General features: G+C 42.4%; 2 protein-coding genes across 2 annotated transcripts; both read right to left on the bottom strand.

Annotated features, from left to right (window-relative positions):
* Positions 1 to 1,291: 1,291 nt before the first annotated feature.
* On the bottom strand, positions 1,292 to 4,191 carry klhl40b (kelch-like family member 40b; the record flags this gene model as incomplete). Its single annotated transcript, XM_084566474.1, has 6 exons — positions 1,292 to 1,404; positions 1,685 to 1,834; positions 2,026 to 2,211; positions 2,304 to 2,411; positions 2,513 to 2,676; positions 3,070 to 4,191. The coding sequence occupies 6 exons, from the start codon at positions 4,189 to 4,191 to the stop codon at positions 1,293 to 1,295; spliced, it is 1,842 nt and encodes a 613-aa protein (XP_084422600.1). The 3' UTR covers position 1,292.
* Positions 4,192 to 6,040: 1,849 nt separating this feature from the next.
* On the bottom strand, positions 6,041 to 9,887 carry hhatlb (hedgehog acyltransferase like, b; the record flags this gene model as incomplete). Its single annotated transcript, XM_084565646.1, has 11 exons — positions 9,635 to 9,887; positions 8,622 to 8,689; positions 8,417 to 8,530; positions 7,948 to 8,142; positions 7,644 to 7,853; positions 7,286 to 7,457; positions 6,952 to 7,096; positions 6,831 to 6,866; positions 6,557 to 6,758; positions 6,342 to 6,483; positions 6,041 to 6,270 (listed from the first exon to the last, which is right to left on the bottom strand). Exons 1-11 carry the CDS (start codon positions 9,738 to 9,740, stop codon positions 6,041 to 6,043), a joined length of 1,620 nt encoding a protein of 539 aa, XP_084421772.1. The 5' UTR covers positions 9,741 to 9,887.
* Positions 9,888 to 10,289: the final 402 nt, after the last annotated feature.

Raw genomic sequence — 10,289 nt, 5'->3', positions numbered from 1 at the left:
GGGGCAATTCACAAAAACTATTCACTCGTGTGAAAGTCTTGCTGACAGTAACTTGTCCAGACTTGTCCATCTGTTTGTATAGTATATGCACTAAGAAATTAGAAATGTGTTGAGGAAAATCTGACTTGGGATAAAAGTACAGTTTGAGTAGAATTTTCTTTTCCATTCGAATTCATAAGAATATTTTGTCACTTTTAGGGCTCCATAGGTCTTTTTTCACAGTGACATTTTGACTTTAGGAAAAGCACAGGTGTTCAGGAAGACGCCAACAATGGCTCTGTTTTATTCAAGTGTCCAATGTAATTATTTACACCTGCTCCACTTGTACTGTGACCTGTCAACATGTCTTCTGTGAGGAAAACAAAAAAGCCTAAACACTTATTGGTTATTTTCATGTGAACGATTGACAAACTGTTTCAATAAATGTGTTTTATGGTGACTTTTCCCCTTTTCTGGGCAAAGATATATGTGATGGTGACCATGGGCACCAATGATTCAAAGACGTATTATCCACATACCCTCTACAGTGCATCTCCCATACGTACTCATACTGCAGCTGTGTTAAGGAAATCATAATGTGTACTGTTATTTGCTGATTCTCTACTTTATAATGTAAACACTATGTCTTAGTTAACTCTGGTGTACAAAGCCCATGTGTAGGCAGTAGTTGTCACGTTCAGCTATATTGAAATACTAAAAACCGTACAAGGACAGTAGTGTCTAGAGGTGCTAATAACATTAGACTGTACTTTCTGTCTTTTATTGTATTATTGACTAGTGTTTACTGTCTGTAACACAGCAGAGCGTAATGAAATCATTTCAATATTAAACAGTATAGATATATTATTGCAAATGGAGATGTGTGTTTTGGTTTTATTTCTAAATTGTGTTATCACGTTCTAGTCATGCTTTTCTAAAGGTAGCTGAAGTATATTTTGTCTTTGCTGCCATCTGTTGGGAAATGTGTGCATTTTTCATGCATCGAGGAAGCTTTCAGTCAGTATCATTCTTTAATTTATACAGTGCAAAAATGCCAGTAGGCTACTGATTGTGTACAGTTTTACAATCTCAATCGGATTAAAATCGCATAAACACGTATATAAAAATGTTATTCATCCAAAAAAAGTCAGATGTTAAGCCATGATCATAATTGGAACAGCTACGGCATCGTGTAGAAGATCAATGAACAAAACACTAAATGATCTTGATGTCTGTGACCCTCAGTCTGTCTTTGTACAAAATTGTGGACTGCAGTTAACCGTCCTGTTGAAACACAGGCTCTGGAGGAGGTTTTACAGCTTGGTGAGACGCAGCGTGTTGAGTCGGACCCCCAAAATTGTGGCCCCCGAGGCATACTGGATCTCTCTGAGGATCCCGGTCCACTTCCTCTCCGTCTCATTATACCTGAGGACGACATTTGTCATGAAACGTAAAAGAGGGGCATCAACTGACTGAGTTACAGCTTTTACGCTGCTGAGCAAATGCTACATATGAAATTCTGGGGGAATGATGCGGAATTCGGCGACATGTTATAAACCTAGTGAAGACAGTTTGACAGTTGAGTTTTCTTTTCTTGGAGAAGAAGCGTAAAATACCCATATAGAATCACCCATGATCAGTTGCTTTTGTGATATAACACAAAGTACTGAATGAATGAAATAACCAAAGGAATGATGTCTGTTACCTCCAGATGTCGTTCATCTCTTTGGGAACAAACTCCTCGCTGTCCTCTAAAGGCATCATGGCAAAGCCTCCTATAGCGTAGAGTGTACCAGCCAAAGACACGAGATTCAGAGAGCTGCGCTCCTGAGGAAACGGCACAAAGTCGGACCACCTGCAAGATGAAAACACGTATGCATACAAAAGTTCAGTATGGAAAACTGGAACACACTTTAAGAGGCCACAAATAGTTTGGATACTTTTTAGTTGTTTTTGTTGAGCATTAATCAAGGTAGCTTGAAACTGAACACAATATATCTTTGCAAGTACATTGTGTGCTTTATTTTTTCATTCTGAAGAACTCACTTGTTGGTAGTGATGTCGTACACCTCCACAGAATCTGTCAGACCGTTGTCTGTCACGCCTGCTGCCACATATATTTTGTCCTTATGAACGGTGGCTCCTAACAAGGAGCGTGCAGTCTTCATGGGAGCGAGCTCCTTCCATTCAAATCTCTTGGCGTCGTATGCACACATCTTCTTTAGACAGCTCCTTTTAATGAAAATGACACGAAAACAGTAACTTTCTGGTTTGCCAGTCTCCAGAGATGTCTAGTGGATGACTTGCTTGCAGCTTATACTCACTTGTTCTCTCCCTTCCCTCCAATCACATACACAACATCATTGTGGGTTAACGTTGCATGTCCATAGACGGGGTAAGGAATTGGCTCTGACTCACCCCATTTAAAGGATCTTATGACAAACCACATGAAAAAATATAAATTAATCAGGGCTCCATGTTTCACTAAACTAAACATCCTATTTTTTGACATTTGATACATGTATGAACTGACTGTCTGTCGTAGATCATAACTGAATCCAGAGTCTGTGCGTCCTGCTCCTTCAGCTCCCTCCCTCCCAGCACAAAGATGGAGTTCTCCGCCTCGGCAAGCCCAAACAGAAAGCGGGGAGATGGGATGGGAGGCATCCCGAGCCAGTCGGCACTCACGGGGTCGTACTGAGGTCACAGAGGTCAAACAGATGTAAATGGGTCATGTTTACATTGCCTGAGGTACTGTACAGTAGCAGTGCACTACCATACAGTATCCAGTAGATTTGAGCCTGGAAATTTTTATTCCAAACTGTATCCAAACTAACCCTAACCCTAACCCTAACCCTTTTTTAGATTGTTCCAGCTCTTCGTGTGTGATTGTTTTTCAGTGACTATAATGCTCACACAGAAACACCGTTTTTTTAATGGCTTCAACATCCCATCGACTGGAAATATGTGTGGTGAGTATAACATCTTTTATACATTATATTTTCTCCCAAAGTATCAGAAATATGAGCTGAACTCTTTTTCTGTTGCTGCAAATTTCTCTATTCAAACTTTGTGTAGCACCTCTCCTACCTGCAGGAAGTAGGAGCACAGCGGATCTTCTTTGTTCTGTTCGTCAACGAATAATCCTCCAGCCACAAAGATCTGATTCTCCTTGGTGGCCAGGCTGATGTGGTTCTTGGGAACCTGCGTGGAGAGTGACGCTGCAAAGCAGTCGTTCCCTGTTGGGTCGTAGGCCACAGCGCCTGTGTCACTCACCATCAGTATCAAGTCCCTTGAAAACATTCCAAATCGCAGGTTGTCATTCAGGATGCCTGGGAGAAGACCTTCGTCCTCCTCTTTATCTTCACCCTCTCCATCCTTCTCTGCTCCAGTACCCTCCTTCTTACTTTTTTTAACCTCTGGCATTTTCCCAGCTTGAGCATCCTTGACCAGCTGGAGTTTCTGCTGCAGCTCAGGATTGGATGCGATCAGTTTGTGTTTCTCCACTTTTTCTTTCAGATAATCCTCGGCGACAAGCCGTAAGCGAACGCAGTCCAGCAAACCTGGTAGCTCTTTCTCTCTGTTCTCTGGGTCCCGAGACACCCACTTCATCAAAGACTCGAACACTGCCTCCTCAGTCTCTACGTTCAGAGTGTCATTGGCTAAAATGGCTGCCAGCTCGCTGGGGAGCAGCTGGAGGAACTCCTCATCTCTGGAGATGAGCTGGAAGCGCTCACAGGCATAGTTTCGGGCGGAGATAGCCAATCTGGGACAGTCCAGCATCAAGCCCAGCCTGAAGATTGCCAGACAGTTACTGAGGCTCAGACGCTTTTGTAAGAAAGACACGCATACAGTGAAAATGGAAGGGATCTGGTACAGATTAGCCACAGCGAAGATGTCCTGGACGTTCTGCTCTGTCACATTGATCTTGGAGGTGTACAGGTACTTCAGGATCAGCCCCATGACACCAGGCTCCACATCCTCCAGGATAATTTCCCTCTTTTTGCTTTCCTCCAGGTCTGACAGAAAGATGGAGCGGAAGTACGAGCTGCAGGCACAGAGAACCAGCCGGTGGCAGGGGAACTCCTTGTCTTTGATCTTCAGCACACAGTCAACAAGCTTGTCATTCTCCAGCAGGTCGTACAGGCCGTCCTGGAGCAGGGTTTGCTGGTACATCCTGGGCTCATCCATGGGGTTTATAGGCAGAGCCATTGTTCCTGGCAGGAGGAGTTTGAAGAGCCTTTCAGGGGCTGCAAATCAAACAAAAGTGGATTGTCCTTACAGCAGAGTAGTTATACTCTCTAGCCTGGAAAGAGGATTTGGAAGCACAGTCCGCCCGCACACCAGCTGAATCTCGAGACGGCCCACTTCCTCAGCTGTCCTGACCCTTCAACTGAGCTCCAACTGGAAGGTTATTTATAGACGGGCTGCTCGGTGTGGGGCTATGGGCTTTATTCTGGAACATGAAATACAATATCCATACTTCTATCCCCCTGTTCCCACCTCCAACCCCATCCCTACCCACTCCCCAGGAAAATCCACCCACTCTCAGACAGCTGACACATTGCTTCATGGGAACTATGCCCAGCATGACTCATGGGGGGCTCTGGAGCGGAAGGTTTAGGAGGCCTGTGTGTCAGAGTCATCTTAGCTTTGTGGATCATTTTATTGTATACGGTATGCAACATTTATACTATATTACCAAAGGTATACTTCTGAAATGACGGCAGCATTTGACTCTTTTGAGCTAGGCGATATTTTTGTGGGACCATAACTTTTTGTTATGGCTGGACTTAATGCAAGACCCCAAAACTCAACTAAATGGTAGATGAGCAAAATGTTTCAATTTTAATAAAAGGGTAAGAAAGATAGGCAAAAATAGCCTTAGTTAAGGTTTATTTTAATGTTGTAGTTGCTCTGTTTTTGCAAACTTTACATGCTACATCATCTGAGATTAGCCTTTATATTGATCTAGAAATAATATTATATTATATATAATAAAACATCATGTAAATGCTCCGGTCTTTATTGAAAATATTGGGAGCCTAATTAGTTTTGACTTTGTAAGACAGAACTGATTAAACTACAAAGTATTTTAAGATTACTTTAATGTAATTATGTTTAGTTGGCTTTCTAAGAAATGTCCTATGGTTTGAGACAAGGACTTTATTTTATTTGACATTTTGTTATGTTCTCTAGCAAAGCCAGTTTCAACCTTGATTCCAAACTAACCAGCTTGCGGCTTCGGTATCATACCGAACAGACAGGTCAGCCCTAAAGTGTGTCCAACAGAGCGCAGCTGTGCGGTACCCCACGTGACTGACCTTCAAGTCCTTAAATGACCTTTTACATATCTAGATGGGACCTGTTAAGGTTGCCTTTTAATGAGGCCTTATATTGCCTGTTTATTCACATAAACCACAAGCGACCCACTTGATTTAAAGGCGCCATAATATTACAAAAATGTGAATCTCCCCTCTCGCATGGCCTTTTATTGCCCTGGTCAGATCTGGGCAGGGAATCCCCACAGGTGTGATCGTAGCTCTTCCATTGCGCAGCGTTAGAAGTGTTTCCAGTATGGAGGCAACAAACAGGAATTCAGCGGCAAACTGCTGACGTAACGCAACAGAAATATCACACAGCCCTAATGACAAGGCTCCACAGTGACTCATAGTGTAAAAAAACATCTCATTTACTTTTAAACAACCCTATGAGAAAGGTTGAAAACTCTCCAAGACACAAAACAAATGTGCTTTGAACAAATCTTTGCGGTTTATTGTGTCACTACGGTGTCATTTTATTGCTAGCCATTTTCTCCTGGACAGTAAACAGATGTACTGTACATTATATTACAATAAAAATTAGTGAATGAAATATATTAATTTTCTTTAGGTATAAATACTGTTGGATTTATTTACAGTAAATGTAGTTTTTTTTTTTTTTTACATCCATTCAAAATGTTAAAAAATCTAGACAGGAGATAATAATAGTGTTAGCTTTTAGACAGCACTAACTACTAGGCTGTTACATCCTTCATGTCTTTGGCTGGATATTATATTATCTATTCTGCTTTTTGCTTGCTGGGATCGGCGACTGGCTGAGCGGCAGCAGGTGCAGGTGCGGGTGCAGCTGCGGGTGTGGGTGTGGGTGGACTGGTGGCAGCATTCGGAGGCGGGGCAGGAGGGAGTGGATCGGGGTCGTCGATAAGAGCTTGTCTCCTCTCTCGCTCCTTGATCGCTTGAACCAGGCAGTAGGTCACGAACATGACGATGATGGTGGTAATAGGGAAGCCTGGGGAGGGAATGTATTGTTAGTTAGAGTGGATAAGAAATTAAATCTGCAAAATGAAAAATCAAAACCACCTCTGAGCAGCAGCCGCTTGGCGACCAACTTGGTGAAGTCCCAACTGTTCAAGGCCAGAACGTTGTACAGCACAATGCTCCAGAAGTTAAAAGTGTTGAAGACGGCTCTGATGCGACGGGACATTGCTTGTGACATGGCCGCCTGTCAACGAAACGTTATTAATACACAAACTGATATATTTACCCAAACGCCAAACTTATCTCCTCTAGCAAACCTCGAAAGAGGAAAATGGCTCCATGGAGAATAGCTTAGCCGTCCACAGCTCCAAGTTGAGACCAAAGCAGTTAAAGAAAGCCCAGAGCAGGACCACCTCGCAGGGTCCCAACCAGATGATGGTGACGCCGAAAGTGCACAGTGTGGCCACCAGCTCCTCCACCACGTTCTCATGCTTCCCACCGAGGTAATCATACACATACCTGTGGACAGAGACCCTGTCAAAGCTTCTGCTCTTGACACGATTAATGCATAAGCCTTTTAGAAATACTCACTTGCACAGCCAATCATTAATACCTCTGTCAAAATGCCTACGAAAAGAGAAACAGTTACACAATTACACCATATACTCTGCTCCTGTAATGAACTAAATGTGATCAAGTAAATGTGACTCACGTTTCAGCAAACACATAAAGCATGGTGATGCATTTTGGTGGTTTGGGCGGGTCCAGGTGATCCAGTCTAGATATTGTGTTGATGACTCCGAACATGACAGCTGCTTTCACCCAGTCATACACCAGGTTAAAGTAAGCCAGACCCACTGGAAAGAGTGCAGTGACATTCCTTTCATTTCAAACAATTAAAAGGAAAACTGCAATAAAATATTACCCTTTTTTTTGCAAACATATTTGAGCTTAAATCTAAATGGGTGAAACAACACCGAGGCTTTAAAACGTCTTGTCTCACATTTCATTTATGGTGTTTCACATGAACTGCATCAAAAACAGACCTAGAGCCCAGTCAGAGAGGTGCTTCAGCAGCTTCATGTCAGTGGGGATGGTGAGGATGTACATGAAGTGGAAGAGGACGTCCACCACAATGATGACTCCCAGGTGGATCAGGCCCTGCAGGCTGATGTTCCACATCTCCCTCTCTTTCCTGGTCAGGTTGGACTTGTTGGCCTGCAGAGGGCAGCAAACACATGTCAAATTTCTCCACATCCCCAGGTCATCCTTAAATACAGTGATTTCGAACAATATTCCACAAAATTTAATTAATTTTCCATTTTATTAAACTTTACATCCAAAATTACTGTATGACACAATTAATCAGGGTAAAATATCTCTATTTGTATTTTGTAGACATACTTGAACGTAAAATTTATCGAAGGTCATGATGGGTCCAAAATAGAAGAAAGGGAGGTAGAAGTTGTACTTGAGCAGCTCCAGGATGTTGTAGTTCCCATCTTTCCTTTCACAGTTCTCCAGAGCGAAGCTTATACAGCGCATGATTGTAAACCCACAACCTCCGTAGAAGAGAACATGGCGCAGCTCAAAGTCTCCCTCCACGAAACCAGCCTGCATGGAGGAAACGGCAAAGCATGCGAGATAAGCGCGGCATGTTGATGTTGATAAGTTGAGGGAAACATTTCTTGGAGCTGCAGCAGTTTACCTGCCAGGACACGAAGGGTTCGCACTTGAATGTGGCGAGGGTGCAGAGACCAGTGACAAAGCAAAGCCAGCGGATTTTCACTAAGGAGATGCTGTAGAGCAGGATACAGTGGGACAGGATGAGGGTGACGTAGGTCCATCCCATACTAGTCCACACAGCCAGCAGACCATACACCATGAACACCAAGGACCTGTACTGTTGGACATAAAGGAATTACACAGTAAGGCATTAAAAATAATTTTTTCTACAAGACAGCCAGAGATGTAGTTTAAAACATTAGTAAAACATTTACTTTGTTTTGTTCAGTTACTGTTCAGTTACTCTAACAAACACTACATATTTATAATAAGACAACACAACAGGAGCTGAATTCATCTCTCTTTTCTTAGTAGAGTTTAGATCATTAACCCTAGCTGGAGATGTTGAGCAGCTCAGTGAAAACAGTCAGTCAAAGAGTGAATAGAAGCACCTGAGGAGCCAGCATGGAGCAGATCTTTGCGAACAGCACATGACCACAGAAAGCAAACAGGATGTGCTCTCTGAAGGTGGAAAACCACATCATCCACTCAAAGTCAGCCGTATCCTGTACATCAACAAGTAAAAACATAAAAATAAGAGACCTTTTTGGATGAGCTACACATATCTCGAGAAACTCCCACCGGCCTCTTTCTTACCATTTTCCTCCCGAAGTAGTACCATCCTGGCTTCACGCTGCCTTTGAACGTCTTTCTGTTTGCACTGGCTGAAAAAAAAAAAAAATGTAAAAAAAAATGTTATCTTCAACACCTTTTTTTTCCCTCTTGTCCTTGAATCCCAACTTTTGTTAGAGCGACACTAAAATAAAAGCGGCCCTATTTTCTTCTTGTGCTCTGTGGTATTAATACTGACACCTGATCTCCTCTAGGCCGCATAGCTCCGACTCTTCACCCCTCACTCTGTGACACCGTCGCTATATGTACACTGTACATTGTGTTGCCTGTACATGAGGGCACTATATTATGTCTTGGCTTAAAGATCATGAATGAGCCTCACACTCAGCGGAAACTGAGGCACTGATGTCTTTAAGATGCATCCGATCCATATAGACTCTGGATTTGATCTGGATAGATGAAGTATTGCTCTGGAGCGGAATGATTGCTTGAGAATTAGATATGTTCCGCATAATTTTATTTGTGATAAAAACAATTGCTAATAATTGCACTGAAGGATAAAATGACTAGCTGAAAGCCTGTAGTATAAATACAAAGTATGCTTCAGAAAACTAGATGTTGCTGACCAATTGAGATGCTCAAGATTTGCTGGTTGCATCTTCTCAAATGTGATGATTTATTGAAGAAGGCAATAATCGGACTGGAAATGGAGTGCAGAAGGCAAGCATGAATGTCTGAGGGTTGTCAAACAGCAGGTTGTGGTCTGAGTGAGTATGTTTGGAGTCATGCATGTGCATTTGTGTGCAAATGTGAGGAAAACCACACCTTGCAAGTTCACATTTTTATACAGAAGATCCAATATCTGCTCAACATTTAACCACAAACAATAACCAAAAAACACTTGTGCACTTGTGCATTAAAGAAAAAAATGTTTTAATCATTTTAGGTAATGGTTTTGGCACGAAAGCAAGTTTCAGGCCAATTAAACTTCTTCTATTGTTTTATTTGTTGCTGTGCGTGTGCTTCTTCATACTCACAACTGGACACCTCAATGATCCAGCTTGCCGCCCAGAACATGGCCAGACACAGCACCGTGTTGTAGAAGTAGATCTCATACTTGGGAAGAGCAGCTTTGATCCCCATGGTGATTCAGACGAGAGCTCCGGAGGCCCCTGAACACAAACCACGATCAGAGTAGCTGGCGCCTCTTCTCCACGGCTAAAACAGGTTCGAATTCAGGTTGTACAGGATTTTCTTAAAACATCCTAATCCCCCTCCGCCCTGATCACTCACTCCTATGTGTCGCAACATGACTGTCAAACAAAGTGCAGTCCCAAACCAGCAGCTGTTATCTTAAAAAGGAAAGTGCAATACTTCAGTGATTGTATGAGAGACATCTCTTCTGGAATTTTCTAACAAAAATAGACCTCTTAATTTATGTAACTGTCATATGTGGGGCTCTCTGTGACACATCATCACCGGTGCAAAGAGACAAAAGACATCCGCTTCCTGCGAATTTTCCTGTGATTATGTTTTAGAGGAACAGTAAGCAATTTTATTGTACTTATTATACTTATTAAATATATATACACAGTATCATGCATGTAATTAATGCTTATTTTGCACATTGTGAAACCTTCCAATAAGGTCAGATGCTGGGAGAGTTTGTAATAGTTCAAACTGTATATAAGA

The sequence above is a fragment of the Chelon labrosus genome (genome assembly GCF_963514085.1).
Source record: "Chelon labrosus genome assembly, chromosome: 18".
NCBI classification, from domain to species: domain Eukaryota; kingdom Metazoa; phylum Chordata; class Actinopteri; order Mugiliformes; family Mugilidae; genus Chelon; species Chelon labrosus.
This window is presented reverse-complemented; position numbering and strand designations above follow the sequence as displayed.